At 50.7% G+C, this 25,709-nt stretch overlaps 1 protein-coding gene across 1 annotated transcript in view; it reads right to left on the reverse strand.

Moving 5' to 3' along the window:
• Window positions 1-25,709, reverse strand: part of CACNA2D4 (calcium voltage-gated channel auxiliary subunit alpha2delta 4) — a 205,158-nt gene that overhangs the window by 168,732 nt on the left and 10,717 nt on the right. Inside the window, exons 3-7 of the mRNA XM_054386414.1 lie at window positions 9,577-9,693; window positions 8,037-8,096; window positions 5,023-5,185; window positions 2,133-2,264; window positions 634-694 (exon numbers count right to left, since the gene is read on the reverse strand). Of these exons, the coding sequence (XP_054242389.1) occupies window positions 634-694; window positions 2,133-2,264; window positions 5,023-5,185; window positions 8,037-8,096; window positions 9,577-9,693 (533 nt within the window). The remainder of the gene's footprint in view (window positions 1-633; window positions 695-2,132; window positions 2,265-5,022; window positions 5,186-8,036; window positions 8,097-9,576; window positions 9,694-25,709) is intronic.

The following is a 25,709-nucleotide window of genomic DNA, read 5'->3' on the forward strand; positions in this document are numbered from 1 at the left end:
CTGCTCCCACAGCATAACCTGCATCACAAGCATGGCCACCAAGCAGGGTCAGGCTGGGCATCTTCTGCATCCCTTCCTGCCAACCTGCCTCTCCTGCCAGCACCAGCATCTCACGGCCCACATGGGCAAGTGCTGGGCCTGCAGCAGATGGGTGTCAAGACTCAGGTGAGAGTGACAACTGATAAAGCCTCCTTCAGCCATGCTCAGCAGGCTGAGTAAATATCCTCCTTCTCTGGAGCCTGGGCAGCCTTGTCCCTCCTGCTGTGGGTTAAGGAGGATAGGGCAGAGGAAGGATATGCTGGTGGTGATTTCCATGCTCAGCAGGCTGAGTAAATATCCTCCTTCTCTGGAGTCTCGACAGCCTTGTCCCTCCTGCTGTGGAGTTAAGGAGGATGGCGCAGAGGAAGGATATGCTGGTAGTGATTTCCATGTGACATGTGCTAGATGCCATATGGAAAGCTGGCACTTTGACTGTGATAGGTCTTCCTAACCTGCTGTTGTCTTGGGTTATATACCCTTCAGGAGCAGCATAAGGCAGTGATTGCTGATCAGAAGCTCACCAAGGTGTCACTTGGGAAGGAGGGAGAGAAGCAGCACAGCAGTGCTTCGGCCAAGTCTCCCCAAAACTCTTACCAGCCACGATTCCTGCAGTCAAAAGAGATCACTCCATTTTCATCTGGTAACCACTTGATTCCTGAAAACAGCAGCAGAAGGAGCAATCAACACACACAGACAGGCAGGCAGCTGCTCCCTGGTCCCCGGGCACCCAGACTTCTACTGCTGAGACCTAGCTGCCCTGCGAGGGCATTCCAGTATGGCCAGCAACAGCAGCCAGCATGCTGCAGAAATGCAGGCAGAGCCGCATGGGCTGCAGCAGGCCTCAGGAAACTCTGCCTTGCATTTCTATTTTTAAGACTTACCTAGACACAGTGGGTTTGGATCTGGGGAGCAACTACACTCACTATAAACTTTCTGCCACTTCAGTGTAGTTCTCAGCAACATCTTTTTCTCCCCATGGGTGGCTGAGAGCTTAAAAAACCAGCTGTAGAGACAAGGACATGTCCCAGATTGCCTGGCAAAGGCTCTGCTCACAATCATCTCTGCTCTGCCCTTCCACAACATGTGACAGGTCACAGAACAAGGGCATGCAGCCATCTGACCAAGAAGCCACCAGGCCAAGCTACAGCTGCAGAAGATCTCCTGGGCTTCTCCAAGCACGGGGCCTCGCTCTTGTGCTGTGACCTTATGTGCCACTCACAGCTGGCGGGGGGATAACAAGACAGGCTCACCAGCTGCTTCAGCCATGTGTGGCCCTGGAGACTGAAGGGAGGCTGTGGCCACCACCAAAAACCACAGGGAAGCCTCAGGCAAGGAGCCCCCTGCAAGCCCCCATACCACAGTGGTCTGTGAGACTGGGGAAGGGCCTGGAGCCCCTGGGCTATGAGGAGGGGCTGAGGGAGCTGGGGGTGTTCAGGCTGGAGAAGAGGAGGCTGAGGGGAGACCTCATTGCTCTCTACAGCTCCCTTGGTGGCAAGGGACAGGAGCAGAGGAAATGGTTCCAAGCTGCAGCAGGGGAGGTTCAGGCTGGATGCTAGGAAATATTTCTTCCCAGAGAGGGTTCTCAGCCATTGGAATGGTCTGCCCAGGGCAGTGCTGGAGTCCCCATCCCTGGAGGTGTTTGCACAGTGTGTGGAGCTGAAGCTTAGGGACATGGTTGAGTGCTGACCCTGCAGTGTTGGGTCAGAGGTTGGGCTGGATGAGCTTGGAGGTCTCTTCCAGCCAGGTATTTTCTGTGATTCACAAGTCCTGCCACAGTGCTTTGTGAGAACTTTGGAGGGCAGCCTGCCTGAGGCACACACACCCCTGCAAGCAGACTCCTCTAAAGCTGAAGGCAAACATGCCTGAGAGGCTGCTCCATGTGGGAGAAAGAGCCTTAGGCTGAAGGAACAGTGCCTGGGGCAGGCACAAGTGGCAGCAGCCCATGCACTGAATATTTTGCTCACTGCACCCTGCCACACTGCTCTTCAGGGGGCCATGCTGCCACCAGCCTTCCCAGCTTGGGCTCTTCCAGGGCACAGATCCTGTCCTGCAAGGCTATGCTGAAAAAGTGAAGTCAATCTCTGCACCTTTACCTGGGTAGAGCCTGAAGAATCCAGTGGAGCTGCCAAAGTACTGCCAGGTCAGGGTGGGATCCCTTTCAAAGTTGTCCACAAAAATGGGATTCAAGGCTTCTGACATGTAAACACCGTTCAGGATGTCAGGATCTGGGAGGGGGGGGGGAAAGAACAGCTAATGGGGACAGCATGCAAAAGAGGGAGGCCACCCACCACCCCCAGGGGAGGAGAGAGATGGGAACAAAGGCAAGCCAGGAGAAATGTTCAAAGCTTTGATATTGGGCAGGGAATCAAAGGCATCATTCAGATGAATCCTGGAGGGCAGGTCACCACTGGTGATCTGAGCTCACTCATGCACTATTACCCCCAAATCTCTTTCCAGTCTTTCTGCCCTGGGCATTGCATCTGGTTGGAAGAACTCTGAGAGACCCAGGAAATTCAGAACCATGCTGGGCACAACTGGCACAGCCAGAGCTCAGCTGCCACCTAAAAGGGAAGGTGTGGCTGTTACGAGGCCACTGCCTGATGCACCACGAAGTGGAACAGCATTTCTGCAAAGGGTGTTTAAAATTATGCCAGATGTAACTACCCAAGGCAGAGGAGCTCTAGGATTTACATGCCATTTCTCTCTCCTCTTCTCCCCAACAAGTCTTTTTTTCCCCCTTTTTTGCCTGTCCTTTCTCTCCACAAAGCCTGAGCTGTCCTCCCTTGCCCCTGATCTTGTCAGAGTCAGTAGGAAGTTGCAGGCTTGCAAGAACTCGTAAGAGGCAGTGTATATTTGTTGTCTGTGTTGACTCATTGCCCCAGGAGACCAAGCAGAGCAGCAGCAACAGAAATAAGACATTGTAAGAAGCTGGTCTTTCCAGGATGAACTGTATTCATGCTGAAAGGGATGGGGCTTTGACCTAGCACTTCCTGTTTATTTGCTTTACTAAAGGCAATTTTGGTCAAAGCAAGGGGGAAAAAATCGAGCTGTGACCTCCCCAGCAATGAGGGCAAAATAAGTCATGCACGAAAGCAGCCAGAAGAGCTGGGGAGAGGCAGATTTGATGCTGTTTGCAAGAGAGGGAGTGAGTACTGCCAGGCAGTGCTCCTAGGAAGAGCTTTGGGCATGGAAGCAGTCCTGCTCCTCCTCCATCTCCTGCTCATCCTTTAGCCACAGCCAGAGCAGCTGATTGTTTGTGGCAAGCAGCACAGGCAAGGCACCAGCTCGCTGGGCAGCACCTCCCTGCTGTCTGTGACAGCAGCCATTTGGCCACCTCTTGCTGTAGGCAGCAGCCTGCTTTCTGTAGCTCTGCTGGAGCTACCCACAACAGCTCTGCTGGTGGCTTCATTGTGAGCAACAGTTTGGTGTCTGGGGCTGTCAGACCAGATGGGATTAATTCAGCATCAGAAGGGAAATTAAGTCCCTTTACCTAACATAGCTGCATGGCTGTGATGGTTTGAAACTGTCTTTTTAATTTTTCCTTGCAAAGTTCAGAACAGAGAAAGTGAAAGAATGTAAATAAGTCACTATTGGGTGTAAGAAAGCAAAATAACGATTGTTCTAAACACTTCCATTGGATAGATAGAAATGTTTAAGAACTATTACCCAAAACAAAGTAGGCACTCTGCACATTCTGCGTTCGGCAGTGGGGGCAGTTGCTGGGCTGTCTGGCTGCTGCTTCTTCTTCTCTTCTGGCTGAAGATAACACATACTGACCTTGGCAGCTAAGTTAACAACTTTCTGCTTAACTAACTCTGCTTCTCTGTCCAGGGGGGCCTGGGGGGAAGCTCCTGGGAGAGAGAGAGGCCCCTTTGGGAGGGTCCCCTTGGGGGGAAGCAAAGGGAGATCAGTTGTGCTTTTCTGTTGATTGTATATATTTGTGAATGTCGTGAATTTTGTATATTTGTACATATTCATTGCATTTCATTGTAGATTTTAGACTTTGCTTGTAAATACAGCTTTCATTTGCTTCCAGACTGAGCTAGCCTGGGTATTGTCGGTGGGGGGGGAATTTCAGCTCACACCGACACAATGACATTAATTTAAAATCAGAAGGGAAATATAACTCCCCCTAACTAACACAGCAGTTGTAAGCACAGACACTAGTGCTTGCCCCAGCTGCTCCAGGAAGACTGTAAAATCAGTGAGAAAAATAAGGACAGTTTGGTTTTTTTTTTTCCATTCCAAAACATAGAGTTCCCCTTGCAAGGTGAAGAGCTGATGGGGAGGCAGGAAAGGAGTCAGTTCAGGCATCTTAGAGTGCTGGCCAAAAAGAGAGCAGTGACTTTAGGACAATCTACCCCTGGTGTGTCAGCCTGCAGATTCAGCATGGTGCTGACAGCCTGGAGATGCACCAGGAGTGGTGTGGATGTACAGGTAGAGAGGACACAGTCCAGGCATGGGTAAGGCCATGTGAGCCTTGGTGCCTCCTTAGGCTCCTGCAGCTGCCAAAGTGCCAAAGGCTTGCTGAGAATGGACAACAGCCCAGAACACTCAAGTCCCAGTAGCAGCTGTGAATTACCCCCAGGCCTCTGCAGCATGTTCACTGGGAATTAAGAGTCTCCCTGTGGTGTCCCTCGTAACACAGACAGACTTGGAGGCTGATTGTCAGCTGAAATCAATGAGCTCCTTGACACCTAAAGATCTTCATGGATCTGATGCTTCATACAGAGCAACAATTGCCAATAAATTCACGTCACAGTTGGCTTCACAGTGTCTTTATTTGGGTAGAGGAAGACTATACTAAGCTGAAGAACTGTCCAGCACCAGAGGTCTTCCAAGAGCAGATTATAGCTAAGCCCTTGGCACAGCACTTTTCCACTCCTGTGCTCTCTCAGCTGTGGTTTCCTATTCCCATCCTTTCCTTCAGTATTACTATTGCCAGTTTCCACAGCAACCTGGTGAGAAAGCAGAGGCCATTACCTTTGTTGTAGACATTGGTGGGGAGCTGGATGTCACTGTAGGTTGTGTTCACCAGCAGGTTGTTGAAATGCTCATTTGGCTCCAAAATGAATTCATCTCCCAGCTCCACATAATTGTCATTTTCATCTTTCTCATTAATCAGGAGAGAGTTGTAGTAATCAAACTGTTGATGAAGGCAGTGGAAAAGAGAAAGGCAACAAGAGACAGGAAGACAGACTAGAACCAGTGCTGCCTGGGAAAAAAAACCAACACTCTTTAAAACATGAAAAAAAAAGAAAAGATAAATTGGGCTACAGATAGGATGAAGATGGGCAACAAACAAGAGCCATTGCCAATTAAAAGGGTTCAAGCTGTCTGAATGGGGATTTCTGCCCAGTTTCTTACTGCCAGGTGCCCACCTGTCTGAAAGTGTGGTCATAACTGGCAGCAGAAGAGCCACCTGAGAGTGAAGGGGCACAGTGGCAGACTCCTGTGGTCCCTCACAGGTGTGTGAGTGACTAGCTAGAGAGGTGGAGTCTGGGTTTGGCTCCCAGGTTTGCTCACTGGGTCTGACTCCCAGGTTTGCTACAGGGCATGCCACTGCTGACCTCTCTTGCCCTATCTCTACAGCTGATATTTCCCAGAGTTAGCTCCCTGCCAGGCTTAGCTCCTCACTGTCACTCCAAGCAGCAGGCACTCATCAATAGCTAAGGATGGAGCAAAGGTGCTCAAACACAGTTTCCTCCCTGTGAAGGGAGATTTAGTATCTACAGTCCCTTTAGTATCTTCAGGACACTCTTCACCCTTAGATAACAGAAATTTTTCAGGTGTTTTTGCTGACTTTGTCTGAGGACAGAGGTTAGCTCAGGGTTTGTGTTCAAGCACTAACAGGACAAATTGTCTGTGTGACTAGAGGCATGATCCTGACTGGGAAGGGTGACCCACTACAGAATTACAGAATGGTAGGGATTAGAAGGGACCTCTAGAGATCCCAACCCCCCTGCTAAAGCAGGGCACCCACAGCAGCTTGCCCAGAATCACAATGTCCAGGGGAGCTTGGAGTCTCTCCACAGAAGGAGACTCCACAACCTCTCTGGGCAACCTGCTCCAGGGCTCCAGCACCCTCACACCAAAGAAATTTCTCCTCATGTTGAAGTGGAACCTCCAGCTTGTGCTCATCATTCCTTGTCCTATCACTGGGCGATGTTTCACAGAACAGTCACAGAACTGTCAGGGTTGGAAGGGACCTCAAGGATCATCCAGTTCCAACCCCCCTGCCATGGCCAGGCACCTCACACTACAGCAGGTTGCTCAGAGCCTCAGCCAGCCTGGCTGCAAAAACCTCCAGGGATGAGGCTTCCACCACCTCCCTGGGCAACCTATTCCAGTGTCTCACCACCCTCATGGGGAAGAACTTCTTCCCAATGTCTAATCTACATCTCCCCTCCTCTAGCTTGGATCCATTCCCCCCAGTCCCATCACTATCCAACACCCTCAAAAGTCCCTCCCCAGCTTTCTTGTAGCCCTCTTCAGATACTGGAAGGCCACAAGAAGATCTCCTTGGAGCCTTCTCTTCTCCAGACTGAACAATCCCAACTCTCTCAGTCTGTCCTCATAGCAGAGCAGCTCCAGCCCTCTGCTCATCCTCGTGGCCCTTCTCTGGACACCTTCCAGCACCTCCAGATCTTTCCTGTAACACAGAGCTCCAGGTGGGGTCTCAGCAGAGTGGAGTAGAGGGGCAGAATCACCTCCCTGGCCCTGCTGGCCACACTTCTCTTGCTGCAGCCCAGGCTCTGCTTGGCTCTCTGGGCTGCAAGTGCTCACTGCTGGCTCCTGTTGAGCTTCTCATCCCCCAGCACCCCCAAGGCCTTTTCTTCAGGGCTGCTCTCCAGCCAGTCCCTGCCCAGCCTGTATCAGTGCCTGGGATTGCCTCAGACCAGCATGACTGTAGAGTGATTCTTAAACAATCTTTAGGCAGGCAGGAGAGGTGAAGTCAGTACCTAGCTTGATTTCAAGAAGCAGTTTTGTTCCTACCCTTTCCCAGGGTGGGGAGGTATGCTGGCAGAGGAAGGCTGTACTTCTGCTAAGCACTCCATGCTTCTGCTGTGGACAATGGACTTCCCTCATCAGTTTTCACTCCCTTCACCAGCAATAATCCCTCAGCTTGTTTCAAACAGTTATTAACAGAGAGCCAATTATCCAAATTGCTTAGGCAGCACCAAACTTTCACTTAACAGGAAGTCCTGACAAGTGATGCCTTCAGGAGAGAGAAAAGACGATCTGAGCTGTTGAGGAAGATGGTGAGAAACTCAGCTCACTGGCATTAATGGTCTTCTGTGGGTAGTTGTAACAGCATCCACCTCACGGCTCATGCACCAGTTTTAGCTCCTTTTCCAGTCAAGTACCCAAGAGAGCACCAGTCTCACAGTGTCACAGTGTATCAGAGGTTGGAATGGACCTCAAGAGATCATCCAGTCCAAACCCCCTGCCAGAGCAGGGTCACCCAGGACAGTCTGCACAGGAATGCATCCATGTGAGGTTGGAAAGCCCCCAGAGAAGGAGACTCCACCACCCCCCTGGGCAGCCTGCTCCAGGGCTCTGTCACTCACACTGTAAAGAAGTTTCTCCTCATATTGAGCTGAAACCTTCTTTGTTCAAGTTTGTATCCATTGGTCCTTGTCTTATCACTGTGCACCACCCAAAGGAGCCTGGCCCCCTCCCCTTGACACCTACCCCTCAACTATTGATAGACATTGATCAGATCCCCAGCTGATGTGCACCAAGTTGTCACACTATGGCAATGTTGGTGTTCAGGAAATATACCACAACTGAATGTCTTCCCAAATCCCTCCCCTCCTGCCAGTTCCTAATTCCCTTGGTGTTATAAGCTTTGACATCTGCCAAGGGAATCTCTTACTGTTTCTAGACAAGAAGTCAAGGAAACTCTTAACCTGTCCTGGAACCCGTGGTGACTGGGTGGTGACCAGTTTGGTCAGTTTCTCTGGAGGTGTGGTTGCTGCCCAGGATGAACCTACCTCCAGTGAGGAGTTGTACTCGTGGTTCAGGTCTGCATCCTCTGCTGCTTCCACCAACCTCTAATGCAAGCACACAGAAAGAAAGGTGAGAGGCTGCTGTGGAAAGCCCTCCAGAAGCTCTTCCAGCTGTATCAGCCCTTCAGGTAGTTAGCAAAAAGACACACAACTTCCTCCTTCACTACAACACAGAGTCATGGAGCCATAGATCTCCCTCTTCCCTTCCCTTTCTGCTGACTTGTCATTATGTGCTGCAACTTTACAGCTTGGAAATCCTATTCACAGCTATTTATTGCCAAGTATATTCACACCCACTTACTCCAGAGTCCCTGCTAACCCCCTGAGCAATCTCAGGTACCACAGGACATAGACAAACAGAAACATGTCCATTTAGAGAAACAGCAGCCAGAGATTTTATTTCATTTTCCATGAACCCTTTCCAAAAAGCCATGGAAAAGGCACTTGAAACCCAGCCTGATGTCAGTATGGTGTCAAAAGGAAAAGGCAATGTGGAAGCCTCAGCCTGGTATTGTAACTGAGGCAAAGACCATGACTTGATTTCATAAAGGGCTCAGTGGTGCTGAGGCCATTTATAAGCTCTTACCATTTATGGAAGGCAATATAATAAATGACTGTTCTCCAGTATGATGCTTATGGGCACTAATTCTTAACTGGTACAGACTGGGAAGGAATCCAGCCAAACACAGACATGTTTCCAGAACTGCACAATCAGCAACAGTCTCAGCAAAAGTCCTTTTTGCTCATTCACAAAGGATAAGGCAATCCAAACGCTGGAAAAATCTGGCCAGGAATGTGATGCTCTGGGCCAAAGCTCTGGGTCTAAATGTGCTCACCTTGCCCTTTAAGCTTCAGATGATGTGTTTCTGGATGACTTTTCCATGTCAGACTCCCTTAAACAGTCAAGGCTCTGTGACTGCAGAAATATGCTTTTCATAGTGGATAAATATAAGGGACTGTGGTGGAGCCTTAGATGCAAGAAGTAAGGCGGGGGGGCACAGTGATTACCTGCTCTGATCTCCAACACACAACAGCTAAATATGTCTTGCCACCCCCTCCACACTTCCCTGTGTACACAGCTGGAAATCAAACACCTTCCTTGCAACTCCTGCTCAGGGGGCTCCCTTAAGCCACAGACACAGTTGAAACAAGCTACTAGTCTTCAAAGGTCAGGGTGCAATATGCAAGGATGAACTTCCTTTTCACTTGTGAGGTTTTTTTCCTCTTTAAACAGCTCTTTTCTCCCCCAAAGAGTCTTCTTTCCCTCATATTTCTTCCTAGACTTTATTTTTATCTTATTTCCTACTCTGAGCTGCAGGAGAAGCCAGCATTCCCATGTCTGAACTCCCACATCCTCCCACCAGTGTCTACTTAAAGCTCAGACTGAGCAGCCAGCAGCATTTGGTTGGAGAAGGAAGTCCTCACACAACCTCTGTGTCCATGAACTCCTGGTGCAGACAGGAGGCTTATGCTCTGAGACTGACAGAAGAGGGACTTCCTTCTCATGGCCCCGGCGTGCTCATACCTCAACAGCTTCCACCTTCCTGCGGAGCATGCTCTCCATCTGCTCGGAGAACTTCTTCACCAGTTCCAAGCCATCCACCTCTTTGATCTTCAGAGTTGGCTCCACATCTTTGTACTTCTACCCAAGGGAAAGCAGAAAATCCTGCTAAGCAGGGGGCTCGTGAAGGGTGAAGGGTGAAGCTGTTATTGTTAGCTGGGTATTGCCTTTGACCAGAAAAGATGTGTTGAAAATCACAGAGTCACAGAATGTGAGGGGCTGGAAGGGACCTCAAAAGCTCATCAGTCCAACCTCCCTGCCAGAGCAGGAGCACCTAGAGCAGATCACACAGGAACACAGCCAGGCAGGTCTTGAATATCTCCAGAGAGGGAAACTCCACAACCCCCCTGGGCAGCCTGTTCCAGGGCTCTGTCACCCTCACAGGGAAAAACTTTTTCCTCCTGTTTCCATGGAACTTCCTATGCCTCAACTTCCACCACTGCCCCTTGTGCTGGCATTGGGCATCACCCAGCAGAGCCTGGCTCCAGCCTCTGAGCACTCACCCTGCACATCTTTATCAATATGAATGATGTCACCTCAGAACTGGTCTGATTCCTCTCCTTCTCCTGATGTTGCCTTTCCTCCCTGTTCAGCCTGTGCTTTGGGTGTGTGCAGATCACTGGCCACAACACCAGACAGTTGGACCACATGAAAACAATCCATGCAGCTGGGAGCTTGTGGCTGTTGAAAATGGCAGTGTACCTGCAGCTCTTATTGCCACAAAGAGGAGAGAAGCTGAATGCTGACTTTTGAAAACCTGGAAGTATAGGAAGGACATGGACTTGATGGAGAGGGTCTGGAGGAGGGCCACAAAGATAATCATAGAATCACAGAATCATCAAATCATAGAATCACAGAATCATCAAATCATAGAATCATGGAATCATCAAATCATAGAATCATGGAATCAGCCAGGTTGGAAGAGACCTCCAAGATCATCCAGTCCAACCTATCACCCAGGCCTAAGCAATCAACCAGACCATGGCACTAAGTGCCTCATCCAGGCTTCTCTTGAACATCTCCAGTGATGGCAACTCCACCACCTCCCTGGGCAGCAAATCCCAATGGCAAATCTCTCTCTGTGAAGAACTTCCTCCTAACATCCAGCCTAGACCTCCCCTGGCACAGCTTGAGACTCTGTCCTCTTGTTCTGCTGCTGGTTGCCTGGGAGAAGAGACCAACCCCCACCTGCCTACAACCTCCCTTCAGGTAGTTGTAGACAACAATGAGGTCTGCCCTGAGCCTCCTCTTCTCCAGGCTAAACACCCCCAGCTCCCTCAGCCTCTCCTCACAGGGCTGTGCTCCAGACCCCTCCCCAGCTTCGTTGCCCTTCTCTGGACACCTTCCAGTACCTCAACATCTCTCTTGAATTGAGGAGCCCAGAACTGGACACAATACTCAAGGTGTGGCCTGACCAGAGCTGAGTACAGGGGAAGAATAACCTCCCTTGTCCTGCTGGCTACACTATTCCTGATCCAGGCCAGGATGCCATTGGCTCTCTGGCCACCTGGGCACACTGCTGGCTCATGTTCAGCTACTATCAACCAGCACCCTCAGGTCCCTCTCTGCCTGGCTGCTCTCCAGACACTCTGCCCCCAGACTGTAGTGCTGCTTGCGGTTGTTGTGGCCAAAGTGTAGAACCTTGCACTTAGCCTCTGCCCACCCATCCAGCCTGTCAAGGTCCCTCTGCAGGGCCTTCCTACCCTCCAATAGATCAACACCTGCTCCTAACTTGGTGCCATCTGCAAACTGACTGATGATGGACTCAATCCCCTCATCCAGATCATCAGTAAAGATATTGAACAGGATGGGGCCCAGCACTGATCCCTGGGGGACACCACTAATGACTGGCTGCCAGCTGGCAGTGGCACCATTCACCACCACTCTCTGCCAGTTCTTGACCCATTTCAGAGTGAATCTGTCCAAACCACGAGCTGCCATCTTTGCCAGGAGCTTCTTGTGGCAGACAGTGTCAAAGGTTTTGCTGAAGTCCAGGCAGACTACATCCACAGCCTGCCCTGCATTCACCAGGTGGTAACCTGATCACAAAAGCAGAGCAGGGGGTTGGAGCAGCTCTGCTATGAGGACAGGCTGGAGGTTCCTTCCAGCCTGGACCATTCTATGATTCTAAGTACCTGTTGTGCTGACATCAATTACAGCATTTTATGCATCACATCCCTGAAAGTGACTCAAGGCAGAGGGAAGGGCAAGGGAATAGAGCTGTCTGCTGGCATTAGAGCACCTCCTATCACAGTAGCCAGGTGGGGGTTGGTCTCTTCTCCCAGGCAACCAGCAGCAGAAGGAGGGGACACAGTCTCAAGTTGTGCCAGGGGAGGTCTAGGCTGGATATTAGGAGGAAGTTCTTCACAGAGAGAGAGATTTGCCATTGGAATGTGCTGCCCAGGGAGGTGGTGGAGTTGCTGTCCCTGGAGATGTTCAAGAAAAGCCTGGATGAGGCCCTTAGTGCCATGGTCTGGTTGATTGGATAGGGCTGGGTGACAGGTTGGACTTAATGATCTTGGAGGTCTCTTCCAACCTGGTTGATTCTATGATTCTATGTTTTGTACCTACTCATTGCATTCTGTATTTCCAGACTATAGTTTTCCTTGTAAGTTTAGCTTCATTTGCTTCCAGCTGAGCTGGTCTGGCAATTTGATGTTGGGAGGCAGTTTCAACCCTCCACAAGATGTTTCCCAGAAACAAGGAACTATCAATGTGGCTCCTTAGTGCTCCCTTCCCTGGGAGAGATGCTGTAATGAGGAGGATCTGCATCTGACAGCTTTAGAGATAACCAGTTTCTTCTGAACATGTTTCATATCATCTAGGCATTAAAAATCCAAGAGTGTTTCCAAGATGGGCAGCTCTAACCTGCCTCCTTAAATCTGCCCTTCCAGGACTGGGTACAATGTTATTTCTCCTTTCCAAAAAAATTATCAAAGCTAGCAGGCAGGCATAAAGAGTTAAAAAAATAACTGCCAAAGGCCATAGTATAATTAACCTAGATCAGAAAAGACAGGACCTTATCTCCCCAGCAGTGTGGAAGCACCAAGAGAGTCAACTGAAATTATCACAGAACCATAGAACAGTCTGGGTTGGAAGGGACCTCCAAAGCTCATCCAGTCCAACCCCATTTTGGCTGGTGAGCTGATCAGGATCGACACCGGGTCCGCTGTGCCTGCTTTGGGTTCTCTCTCTTTCGTTTCTTTTTGGGGTTTGCGGGGCGGAAGGACCCTGGCAGAGAGCGACAACCAGCGGTCGTCCTCTCGCGTGCCTGCTCGGGATTGTGATGTCAGCCGCGGGAATGTTTAAAACCCGGCGGGGCTGAGTGCGCAACGTCATTTTGGCTGGTGAGCTATAGGCTTCTTGCCTGGTTGCACGTGCCAGGTCAGCTGACAGGGTACAGGGGAAAAAAAAAACAACAACAACAAAAAAACAACCCTCAATAAAATCTCTGATCTTAAGATCTCTTGTCTGCAGGTACCTACCATGGTAGCAACTCAGACAAAGGGTGTTAAACATGCAGTAGGTTCTCAGACTGAGTTTCTCTGCAAGCATGCTGGTGTTCAGGCTTCTGGCTGCAGTGAGTGCTCGAGCCTGGCACTTGGTGTGGAGGGTGAAGGAGACACCTGTGTCAGGTGTGACCAGGTGAATTGTCTCATAAATTTGGTAGCTGAGCTGAAGGATGAAGTGGCTGAGCTGAAAGCAGAAGTAGCAAGGCTCAGGACCATACGAGAATGTGAAAGGGAGTTGGATATGTGGGAACAGGCTTTGAAACCCTCTCCAGTTGAGGGGAGCAGTGGAGGGTGGATACAGGTCCCTGTCAGGGGAAGCAAAGGGAATGCACCCCGACCCTCTTCCCCTCCCCCGCTGCCCTTGAGCAATAACTATGAGACTCTGCAGGCTGAGGGCAATGTGGATGAGAGGATTGCAGAGGAACCGATCAAGGAGATGCCAAAGACGAAGCAGCCCCCCCAAACCTTAAGGACCAGTGCTACAAAGAAAAAGAGAAAGGCTATAGTTATTGGAGACTCTCTCTTGAGGGGAACAGAGGGACCCATATGTCGTCCCGACCCATCCCATAGGGAGGTGTGCTGCCTACCTGGGGCCCGGGTGAAGGGACATCACCCAGAGGTTACCTAAACTAATCCAGCCCTCTGACTATTACCCATTGCTGGTAATCCAGGCTGGAAGTGAAGAAATTGAAAAGAGCAGCACCAGGAAGATTAAAAAGGAAATTAAGGCCCTTGGGAAATCAATTGACGGGGCAGGAGCTCAAGTGGTGTTCTGCTCAGTTCCCTCAGCAGCAGTGGTGTACACTGAGAGGAACAGGAAAACCCACACCATCAACAGTTGGCTTAGGAGATGGTGCCAGCAGCGGAATTTTGGCTTCTTTGATCACGGGGCAACTCTTACTGCACCTGACCTGCTGGACCTAGATGGGTTGAATTTATCTAGAAAGGGTAAGAGGGTGCTGGCACTGGGCTTGGCAGGACTCATTGGGAGGGCTTTAAACTAGGTCTGAAGGGGGTGGGTGTGGAAACCAGTCTCCCTGGAAAGGAGGGAGGACCACACAAACTGGTGAAATCAGCAGCCCAGCTGAAGTGCATGTACACCAATGCATGCAGTATGGGCAACAAACAAGAGGAACTGGAACTCTTGGTTCACCAGGAAGACTATGATTTAGTTGCCATTACAGAAACGTGGTGGGACGATTCTCACAATTGGAGTACTGCACTGGGGGGTTATAAGCTCTTTAGGAGAGACAGGCAAGGGAGAAGAGGAGGAGGAGGGGTGGCCCTGTATATTAGGGAATCTTTTGATGCCTCAGAACTCGAGGTTGCAGATGAAAGGATTGAATGCTTATGGGTTAAAATCAGAGGGAGGCCACACAAAACTGACATCCTGGTTGGAGTCTGTTATAGACCACCCAACCAGGACGAGGAGGCCGATGAGATATTCTATAAGCAGCTGGAAGCTGTCTCAAGATCATCAGACCTTGTCCTTGTGGGGGACTTTAACCTACCAGACATCTGCTGGGAACTTAATTCAGCAGAGAGGAGACAGTCCAGAAGGTTCCTAGAGTGTATGGATGACAACTTCCTGATGCAGCTCTTAGGTGAACCTACCAGGGGCAAGGCTCTGCTTGATCTGCTGTTCTCAAATAGAGAAGGGCTGGTAGGAGATGTGATGGTTGGAGGCTGTCTAGGGTGCAGCGACCATGAGATAGTGGAGTTTTCAATATGCAGGGAAATAGGGAGGAGCAGTAACAGAACCCTCACTTTGGACTTCCGGAGGGCAAACTTCAGGTTGTTCAGGCAACTTATTGGGAAAGTTCCCTGGGTAACAGGCCCTTAAGAAGAAAGGGGTCCAGGATGGTTGGACCTACTTCAAACAGGAGCTCCTAAAGGCACAGGAACTGGCAGTTCCCACATGCTGTAAGACGAGCCGGCGGGGAAGACGACCGGCCTGGATGAGCAAGGAGCTCCTGAAGGATTTAAGGGAAAAAAAGAGGGTTTATCGCCTTTGGAAAGGGGGGGAGGCAACTAGTGATATGTTTAAGGATGTTGTTAGATCATGTAGAAGAAAAATTAGAGAGGCAAAAGCACAGTTAGAAATTAAACTGGCCGCTTCTGTGAAAGACAACAAAAAGCATTTTTATAAATATATTAATGCTAAAAAGAGGGGCAAGAGGAGCCTCCACTCTTTATTGGACGTGGAGGGTAACATTGTAACTAAGGATGAGGAGAAGGCTGAGATTCTAAATACCTTCTTTGCCTCCATTTTCAACAGTAAGGCAGGAGGACTTCAGGATAACTGGCCTCCTGAGCTGGTTGATGGGGTCAAGGAGCAGTGTTGTACTCCTGAAATCCATGTGGAATTAGTTCGAGACTTGTTGAGTCACTTGGATATTCACAAGTCCATGGGACCTGATGGGATTCATCCTAGGGTGCTGAAAGAGCTGGCAGATGAGCTGGCCAAGCCTCTCTCCATCATTTTCCACCAGTCCTGGCTCACTGGAGAGGTCCCAGAAGACTGGAAACTGGCCAATGTGACACCCATCCACAAGAAGGGACGAACAGAAGAACCTGGGAACTACAGGCCTGTCAGCCTGACCTCAGTGCCAGGGAAAATCATGGAGCAGATTGTCTTGGGGGCAATCACTGGCTACCTGAAGGATAGCCAAGGAATCAGGCCCAGCCAACATGGATTTAGGAAGGGCAGGTCCTGCCTCACCAACCTGATCTCCTTCTATGATCAGGTGACCAGCCTGGTGGACGTGGGAAAGGCTGTGGATGTAGTCTACCTGGACTTCAGCAAGGCCTTTGACACTGTCCCCCACAGCAAACTCTTGGCCCAAGCTGGCAGCTTGTGGCTTGGACAGCAGCACTCTGCGCTGGGTTAGGAACTGGCTGGAGGGCCGAGCCCAGAGAGTGGTGGTGAATGGTGCCACATCCAGCTGGCAGCCTGTCACTAGTGGTGTCCCCCAGGGATCAGTGCTGGGCCCCATCCTGTTCAATATCTTTATTGATGATCTGGATGAGGGGATTGAGTCCATCATCAGTAAATTTGCAGATGACACCAAGCTGGGAGCAGGTGTTGATCTGTTAGAAGGTAGAAGGGCTCTGCAGAGGGACCTTGACAGGCTGGACAGATGGGCAGAGTCCAACAGGATGGCATTCAACAAATCCAAGTGCTGGGTGCTGCACTTTGGCCACAACAACCCCATGCAGAGCTACAGGCTGGGGTCAGAGTGGCTGGAGAGCAGCCAGGTGGAAAGGGACCTGGGGGTACTGGTTGACAGCAGCTGAACATGAGCCAGCAGTGTGCCCAGGTGGCCAAGAGAGCCAATGGCATCCTGGCCTGCATCAGGAATAGTGTGGCCAGCAGGAGCAGGGAGGTCATTGTACCCCTGTACACAGCACTGGTTAGGCCACACCTTGAGTCCTGTGTCCAGTTCTGGGCCCCTCAGTTTTGGAAAGATGTTGAATTGCTGGAGCATGTCCAGAGAAGGGCAACGAGGCTGGGGAGAGGCCTTGAGCACAAGCCCTATGAGGAGAGGCTGAGGGAGCTGGGACTGTTTAGCCTGGAGAAGAGAAGGCTCAGGGGTGACCTCATTGCTGTCTACAACTACCTGAAGGGAGTTTGTAGCCAGGTGGGGGTTGGGCTCTTCTCCCAGGCAACCAGCACCAGAACAAGAGGACACAGTCTCAAGCTGCACCAGGGGAGGTTTAGGCTGGAGGTGAGGAGAAAGTTCTTCACAGAGAGAGTGGTTGGCCATTGGAATGGGCTGCCCAGGGAGGTGGTGGAGTCACCATCCCTGGAGGTGTTCAAGTGGGGATTGGACGTGGCACTTGGTGCCATGGTTTAGATAGGCATGAGGTGTAGGGTGACAGGTTGGACTCGATGATCCTTGAGGTCTCTTCCAACCTTCTTGATTCTATTCTATTCTATTCTATTCTCTGCAGTCAGCAGGGACATCCTCAACTGGATCAGGTTGCCCAGAGCCCTGTCCTTCAATATCTCCAGGGATGTGGCCCCAAGCACCATCCTGGGCAACCTGTTCCAGTGTTCCACCACCCTCATGGTGCAGAACTTATTCCTAACATCCAGTCTCAATCTGCTCTGCTCTAGTTTGAAGCCATTGCCCCTGGTCTTGTCCCTGCAGGCCTTTGCAAACAGTCTCTCTCCACCCTTCTTGGACTTCAGGTACTGGAAGGTTGCTATTAGGTCTCCCTGGAGCCTTCTCTTCTGCAGACTGAACACCCCCAGCTCCCTCAGCCTGTCCTGTAGCAGAGCTGCTCAAACCCCTGAGCATTTTCATGGCCTCCTCTGGATCTGCTCCAATGGGTCCATGTCCTTCCTGTGTTGAGGGCTCTTAGCTGTACACAGCACTGCAGGTGAGGTCTCCCCAGACCAGAGCAGAGGGACAGGATCCCCTCTCCATCTGTGGCCATGCTGCTTTGGATGCAGTCCAGGCTGCCCTTGGCCTTCTGTGCTGCAAGCTCACACTGCCTGCTCATGTCCAGCTTCTCATCCATCAGCACTCCCAAGTCCTTTCCTCAGGGCTGCTCCCTGGTCCCTCATCATGGTGTCTCTGTACAGTGCACACACATCCCCTCCATCCTCATGTTCTGTTAGCACCACAGCAGCAATCAGCCAGGGCTGGACTTCTTGCAGCAGTACAAAATGAGGTAGTGAAAAGGGAAGGGGATGGCAGGGGAGGAGAAAGGAGGGAGTAGAGAACTTTGCACCTCTTTATGGTGAGCAGTGAAGCTGCTTTTGTTCAAGGAGGGCAGCTGAGCACAGGCAGAATAAAAACTGCCTTGAGGACGGGGCAGGCTGAGGACGTCAGACAGAAATAGCAGCAGCAGCAGCCAGCCTGCAGCAGGCAGGGTAGGAAGGCTGCTTGCTCTGTCTGCCGTGATTAACAGCAAGGGGTTTACCGGATTAAAACCGCCAGCCCATCATCCCCTCTGCTGCGGCCGGGGAGCTGCGGTGGGCGGGGGGAGGAGGAGGAGGTCGGGCCGAGCATGAAGGTTAGCATAGCCTGCTGCCAAGAGAAGGATGTGCAAACAGCAGCCCCTCCACTGAGGTCCCTGGCTGATGACAGCACCACGGCAGCACACATCCCAGCTGGTGCCTGTCCCATTTAGCTCCATGTCATGGTTTTGTCGGGAGGGAAATGATCTCTGCCAGGCTAGGCACTAATCAGGTCCTCCTCGGGGGGGGGAGGGTAATCTCTCCTGGGAAAGCAAGGAAAGGGGGGGGGGGGGGGGGGGGACCACAGCAGCACGGGCAGGCACGGGCTGCACAAAGTGACTGCCAGCAGTTACCTTGGGTCACATCTTGAGGTAAAAAAAAACCCAAACCAGGACTCTTGTCCTCACAATTACGTTTTAATAGGCTTTTGACACATTGACAAGTAGCTGTGAATAGGGTAAAAGTAGTGGTGAGCAATTAGCACGAGTCACACATCTGGACCCTGATGGAGCAGGTCCAGAGGAGGGCTAAGAAAACGATCAGGGGGTTGGAGCAGCTCTGCTATGAGGACAGGCTGAGGGAGCTGGCGGTGTTCAGCCTGCAGAAGAGAAGGCTCCAGGCAGACCTAATAGCAACCTTCCAATACCTGAAGGGGGCTACAAGAAGGATAGAGAGAGACTGTTTGCAAAGGCCTGCAGGGACAGGATGAGAGGCAATGGCTTCAAACTAGAGAAGAGCAGATTTAGATTGGATGGTAGGAACAAGATAGGTGGAGCACTGGAAGAGGTTGCCCAGGGAGGTGCTTGGGGCCCCATCCGTGGAGATATTCAAGGTGAGGCTTGAGAGGGCTCTGAGCACCCTGATCTAGTTGGGGATGTCCCTGCTGACTGGGGGGAGGTCAGACTGGATGAGCTTTGGAGGTCCCTTCCAATCCAGACCATTCCATGATTCTATGATTCTATGATTCTATCATTCTATCATTCTACCGTTCTATGATCCCAGCCCCAGGAAATAGCCAGAGCTGGGAAGACAAAAAAACCCCACCAAAGCCAAATAAACAAACAAACAAACAACCTCAAACAAACAACCAAAAAACCCAACCTAACCCAACCCAAAACCCCACAACCAACCAAGAAACCCCAATTTCTGCAAAGTTTGTTAGCTGTTGTTTGAGCTCAGATCTCCCTTGAGCTTTTCTCCTGCCAATGATCTAGCAAACCACTTTGTATCTGTATTCCTCCCACTCCAATATTCACTGCAGGGCTTCCCAAAGGCAGGCAGTGGAGCAGCAGTGATTTCAGCACTGGTACCAGACACCACGGCTGAAGGTGTGCAGCAAATGCCAATAGAGATGTTTGTAGCCAGCCTGTACAACCTGAGTTAGGGTTCAGGTTATCAGATCATTGTGATTTAGAGGCCAAAAAATCAGCTGCAGGCTGGGGAGAACTGGATGGAAGGATCTGGTGTTAAAACACAGGGCCAAAAAGGATCTAACAGGAAAAGTCTTTTAATATTCTTCCAATCCCCAGGAATCAACATTCTCTTAAAACAGCAGAAGCAGCTGGTTAAGACTCTCCTTTGGCAGTGGTGGAGGTGGTGATTTAACAGTGGAATAGCCAAGATTCAGCACTCTAAGCTTCATCTCTGAACAGAGATACGTTACTAAATGTATTTTCTTGTTCTCACCTCGGAGAAGTTTAGCCCATTGAAGCACACAGCGGTACATTACTCACTGCTAGTGAAACTATATCAAGAGTGTGAAAGGCATTCCTTTCATTTTCACCCAAGAAAATGTCTTGACTGAACTTCTCTAATTCCTCTGTTCTTTGCCATGGAGCTTTTTGCAGTGCTTTCTAGTAATGACATGTCATTGCCAGTAACTGATGGAGCCAAGCCTTGCTGCCCCTTCTCAGCCCTGTCCCCTGGTGAGGGCAAGCAGCACTTCAGATACAGAAGGAAATCAGGAAGTGATTCTCAGTAATCATCAGAATCTCAGTTCTGGGTCCCTCACTTCAGAAAAGATCTTGAGGTGCTGAGCAAGTCCAGAGGAGAGCAATGAGACTGGGGAAGGGACTGGAGGGAAAGGCTGATGAGGAGAGGCTGAGGGAGCTGGGGGTGTTCAGCCTGCAGAAGAGGAGCCTCAGGGGGGACCTTATCACACTCTACAAGTACCTGAAGGGAAGTTGTAGTCAGGTGGGGGTCAGGCTCTGCTCCCAGGCACCTTGTGACAAGAGGAGAGGGCATGGCCTGAAGCTGTGCCAGGGCAGGTTTAGGTTGGATGTTAGGAAGCACTTCCTGATGGCAAGGGGAATTAGAGACTGGCATGGACTGCCCAGGGAGGTGGTGGAGTCGCTGTCCCTGGAGGTGTTTAAGGCAAGCTTGGATGTGGCACTCAGTGCCATGGTCTGGTTGATGTGGTGGTGTTGGGTCACAGGCTGGGCTGGATGAACTCAGAGCTCTATTCCAGCCTCATTCATTCTGTGATTAACACAGTATAAGGAAAGCTAAGTTTGGGGCTTGCTGGTGGTGTTTCTTTCACTCAGAGCAAGCCCTGAGATGCTGAGAACCTGAGAACCTGAGAACCTGTTTTAGCCTTCTGGCATGGCTGACATCAGTGGCCCCAGGACTTTGGTTGCTACCTGGCCAACTGCAGCAGCAGGACTGTGGCACAAACCTGATATACCATAGGTTCAAACTTTGTGTTCCTTAGCTCTGGGAGATGTTACTGCCCTTCTGTGGTGGTTTGAAACTGTCTTTTTAATTTTTCCTTGCAAAGTTCAGAACAGAGAAAGTGAAAGAATGTAAATAAGTCACTATTGGGTGTAAGAAAGCAAAATACTGATTGTTCTAAACACTTCCATTGGATAGATAGAAATGTTTAAGAACTATTACCCAAAACAAAGTAGGCATTCTGCACACTCTGCGTTCGGCAGTGGGGGCAGTTGTTGGGCTGTCTGGCTGCTGTTTCTTCTTCTCTTCTGGCTGAAGATAACACGTACTGACCTTGGCAGCAAAGTTAACAACTTTCTGCTTAACTAACTCTGCTTCTCTGTCCAGGGGGGTCTGGGGGGGAAGCTCCTGGGAGAGAGAGGCCCCTTTGGGAGGGTCCCCTTGGGGGGAAGCAAAGGGAGATCGGTTGTGCTTTTTCTGTTGATTGTATATATTTGTGAATGTTGTGAATTTTGTATATTTGTACATATTCATTGCATTTCATTGTAGATTTTAGACTCTGCTTGTAAATACAGCTTTTCATTTGCTTCCAGACTGAGCTAGCCTGGTTATTGTCGGTGGGGGGGGAATTTCAGCTCACACCGACACACTTTCCTCTACTCAGCTTTTCACATTGCCTCTACTCCAGCTCTATTGCCTTCATCTGTCTTAGACCCCAGGCAGCATTTTGAGCCAGGTTTAAGCACGCAAGTTTATCTTATCCTCTGCTGAACAATGGCCAAGCCATCAAACCAAAGCTACTCTTCAGCTTTTGTTGTCTCTGGGAGGTTTAATTTAATGATATCCTGGCAGCTTGGGACAGAGAACCACCTGGGGCCTTTCTGAATGCTCTCTCATTCAGGGTGAGAATCTCCCTTGCTAGATGCAAGAGATGTCTGCTGGTTCATCAGGTCTCTGGGACCAACAAAGAGAAGTAAGAAACAGAGCATTTGGGTTATTCTGGGATAAATGAACAAACAAACAAAGAACCCCACAACAACAACAAAATAAAAACTCAAGAAAACCAAATCAACTCAAAGCCACAGAAGGAAGTTTATGCTGAATATTAAAAAGGTTCACATGCAGAACAGTCTCTAACTGATAACTGATGGTGCTCAAAGCAACAATAAGCTACTTGCTCAGAGTCTGTCAGGCACAAGGGAGAAATGAAGCAAAACATGGAAGGTGCTGCTGTCTCTTTGTATTTCCTCAAAGGCAAAATGCCCATTGACTTCAACAAGCACCCGGGGTGAATCATCTGCACCTCAGCACTGTGCTCCTCATCCTCCTGCTGGTCTGCACATGCTCATGCACACAGAGAATCATATCATGTGAAAAAGAGGCAATACTCCAAAAAGAGAAGAGTGCCTGGGGAGCACACGTGTTTGCATTTCCAGGCTTCAGTGCATTTAGCTCCCCAGGTCTGGTTTGCCCACATCTTGCACCAGTGTCATGAGCTACATAAAGCTGCATCACAGCTCACAGGATGTTAGGGGTTGAAAGGGACCTCTGGAGATCTTCCAGTCCAAGCCCCCTGCCAGAACAGGACTATAGAATCCAGCACAGCTCACACAGGAACACATCCAGACAGGGATGGAAAGGCTCCAGAGAAGGAGACTCCACAACCTCTCTGGGCAGCCTCTTCCAGTGTTCTGGGACCCTCACAGTAAAGAAGTTCCTCCTCATGCTGAGGTGGAACCTCCTGTGCTGCAGTTTCCATCCATTGCCCCTTGTCCTATCCCAGGGCACAAGTGAGCAGAGGCTGTCCCTGTCCCTTCCTTCCTGACCCCCAGCCCTCAGCTATTGAGAGACATTGATCAGATCCCCTCTCAGTCTTCTCCTCTCCAGACTAAACAGCCCCAGGGCTCTCAGCCTCTCCTCCCCAGGCAGTGCTCCAGTCCCTTCAGCATCCTTGGAGCCCTCCCTTGGACTCTCTGCAGCAGATCCCTGTCCCTCTGGAACTGGGGAGCCCAGAACTGGATGTGATATTGCAGGTGTGGCCTCACCAGGGCAGAGCAGAAGGGGAGGAGAACCTCCCTGGATCTGCTGGACACACTCCTCTGAATGCACCCCAGGATCCCATTGGCCTTCTTGGCCACCAGGGCACATTGCTGTCCCATGCAGAACTTGTTGTCCACCAGCACTCCCAGGTCCTTCTCCACAGGGCTGCTCTCCAGCAGATCACCTCCCTACCTGTACTGCTGCAGTTTATTCTTCCTTCCCTATACGACTCCTATGTGGAGTCTGCCCAGGTGCATCTAAGGGAGGTGAAAATGTTGCCTATTAGTAAAGGATCTGTCTGTGTCCTCCTGAATCTGTCCTGCAGCTCTGTCAGTGTCAGGGACAGAGGGAGCCCTCCAGGATGGTTCTTGCTCTGAGATGTTGGTTGGTGAGAAGGTGTCTGACCCAGTTCTTGCCAAAGAAATGGGGAAGCGGAGGCTGAGAGGAGGGCTGGAGAAGTGGGTGTTAGCTCATCCTTGCTTCTCTCCCTAGTCCCAGGGAAATAAGGGGAAATGAAAAAGCTCCAGAAACGGGACCTAAGGGCTGAAAGGTAAACCTGAGCTGTTTAAACTCCTTCAGTAATGTTAGGGCAGAGCAGGACATGCATTTAGGAGATGACTCTGCTGGAGTGTTAGCAGAGAAAGGCTGGATCCAGCTCCTCTGTACACACTGCTGGAAGTGGAAACAGTGACTCACTGAAGGACCTTTTCTCTCTGAGTCATCAGTGCCACTGTGCCCCTCTTGGGGGTGTCCAGAGGCTCTGCAATGCACAATTGGTCTGTGCTGCACCCAGGCCCCAAAACACGCAAGAGCAAACCAGACACCTACCCCTCTCCAAGGACAAAGGCAGTTCCAGCACAGGGAAATACAGCTCTGCCTTGACTCTCCTGGCTTTGAACTCTAGGCTGGGCTTGGTCACATCCAGCCTTTTCCATCAGAAATTAGGTTTCTCTTATTCCAGTGAATTAGAATCATAGAATCATAGAATCAGTCAGGGTTGGAAGGGACCTCAAGGATCATCCAGTTTCAACCCCCCTGCCATGGGCAGGGACACCTCACACTACAGCAGGCTGGCCAGAGCCTCATCCAGCCTGGCCTTAAACACCTCCAGGGATGGAGCCTCAACCACCTCCCTGGACAACCCATTCCAGGGTCTTACCACTCTCATGGGGAAGAAATTCTTCCTTATGTTCAGTCTGAATCTCCCCTCCTCTAGCTTGGATCCATCCTTCCCAGTCCTATCACTCCCTGATACCCTACAAAGTCCCTCCCCAGCTTTCTGTAGCCCCCTTCAGATACTGGAAGGCCACAAGAAGGTCACCTCAGAGCCTTCTCTTCTCCAGACTGAACAGCCCCAACTCTTTCAGTCTGTCCTCACAGGAAAGGAGCTCCAGCCCTCTGATCATCCTGGTGGCCCTTCTCTGGACACCTTCCAGCACCTCCATATCCCTCTTGTAACAGAGGCTCCAGAACTGGATGCAGTACTCCAGGTGAGGTCTCAGCAGAGTGGAACAGAGGAGGAGAATCACCTCCCTTGCCCTGCTGGCCACACTTCTCTTGCTGCAGCCCAGGCTCTGCTTGGCTCTCTGGGCTGCAAGTGCTCACTGCTGGCTCCTGTTGAGCTTCTCATCCCCCAGCACCCCCAAGTCCCTCTCCTCAGGGCTGCTCTCCACCCAGTCCCTGCCCAGCTGGATTTGTGCTTGGGATTGCCTCCACACAGATGCAGGACCCTGCCCTTGGTCTTGTTGAACCTCCTGAGGTTGGCTTGTGCCCACCTCTCCAGCCTGTCCAGGTGCCTCTGGATGGATCCCTTCCCTCCAGCCTGTCTGCTGCACCACACAGCTTGGTGTCATCAGCAAACCTGCTGAGGGTGCACTCAATGCCTCTGTCCATGGCACCAACGAAGATGTTGAACAAGCCTGGTCCCAGGACTGAGCCCTGAGGGACTCCACTTGTCCCTGGCCTCCACTGGAACATCGAGCCATTGACAGCCACTCTTTGGGTGCAGCCATCAAGCCATCTCATGGTCCACCTATCAAACCCATGTGTCACCAGTTTGGAGAGCAGGATGTGGTGTGGGACAGTGTGGAAGGCTTTGCTCAGGTCCAGGTCAATGACATCAGTTGCTGGCCCCTCATCTATTAATGTTGTCACCAATTAAACCAAAAGCTGACACAGTTGTGAATTTGTTTTTCAAGGTTGCCCAGGGAGGTGGTGGAAGCCTCATCCCTGGAGGTTTTTGCAGCCAGGCTGGATGTGGCTGTGAGCAACCTGCTGTAGTGTGAGGTGTCCCTGGCCATGGCAGGAGGGTTGGAACTGGATGATCCTTGAGGTCCCTTCCAACCCTAACAGTTAATTCTATGATTCTATGATTTGGTCACCATGATTGTAATTTTCAGGAGTACTCTACAAGCATCTACAGGTCTCACATAAACCCCATCCCAAAGGGAACATCATCCCTAGGGACAAAACACAACGTGTGCAGAGGAAGGTGAAATGATCTGATGCAACACCTCTAGAGGGACAACACAACACAGCTGCCTTAACAACCCCCTCAGTGCCACATCTGCCATCCTTGGACTCCACTGTTACTTCCACAGTGCTGGGGTTTTCAACCTAGGCACTGATCTCCCTACTTCCAACAACTTTTGAGCCCTGCTGAACTCTCTTAATTTCTTAGAAACAGCCACAGAAGCTGTGCAAGTTGGCTGTGTTGGAGCACACCTACAGCACATCAGATACCCAACTACCAAATAACCCCAACCAGTATCTCCTGCCCACTGGAGCTCCAGCACCCACCAGAAATATTTTAGCATATCACAATGCCTCTGGCAATTTTTGCTTGGGTACCCCATGGTAGAATGAGCATTTTCACAGAGTCACAGAATTCCTGAGGCTGGAATAGA

Source organism: Indicator indicator, chromosome 14 (assembly GCF_027791375.1).
Source record: "Indicator indicator isolate 239-I01 chromosome 14, UM_Iind_1.1, whole genome shotgun sequence".
NCBI lineage: Eukaryota > Metazoa > Chordata > Aves > Piciformes > Indicatoridae > Indicator > Indicator indicator.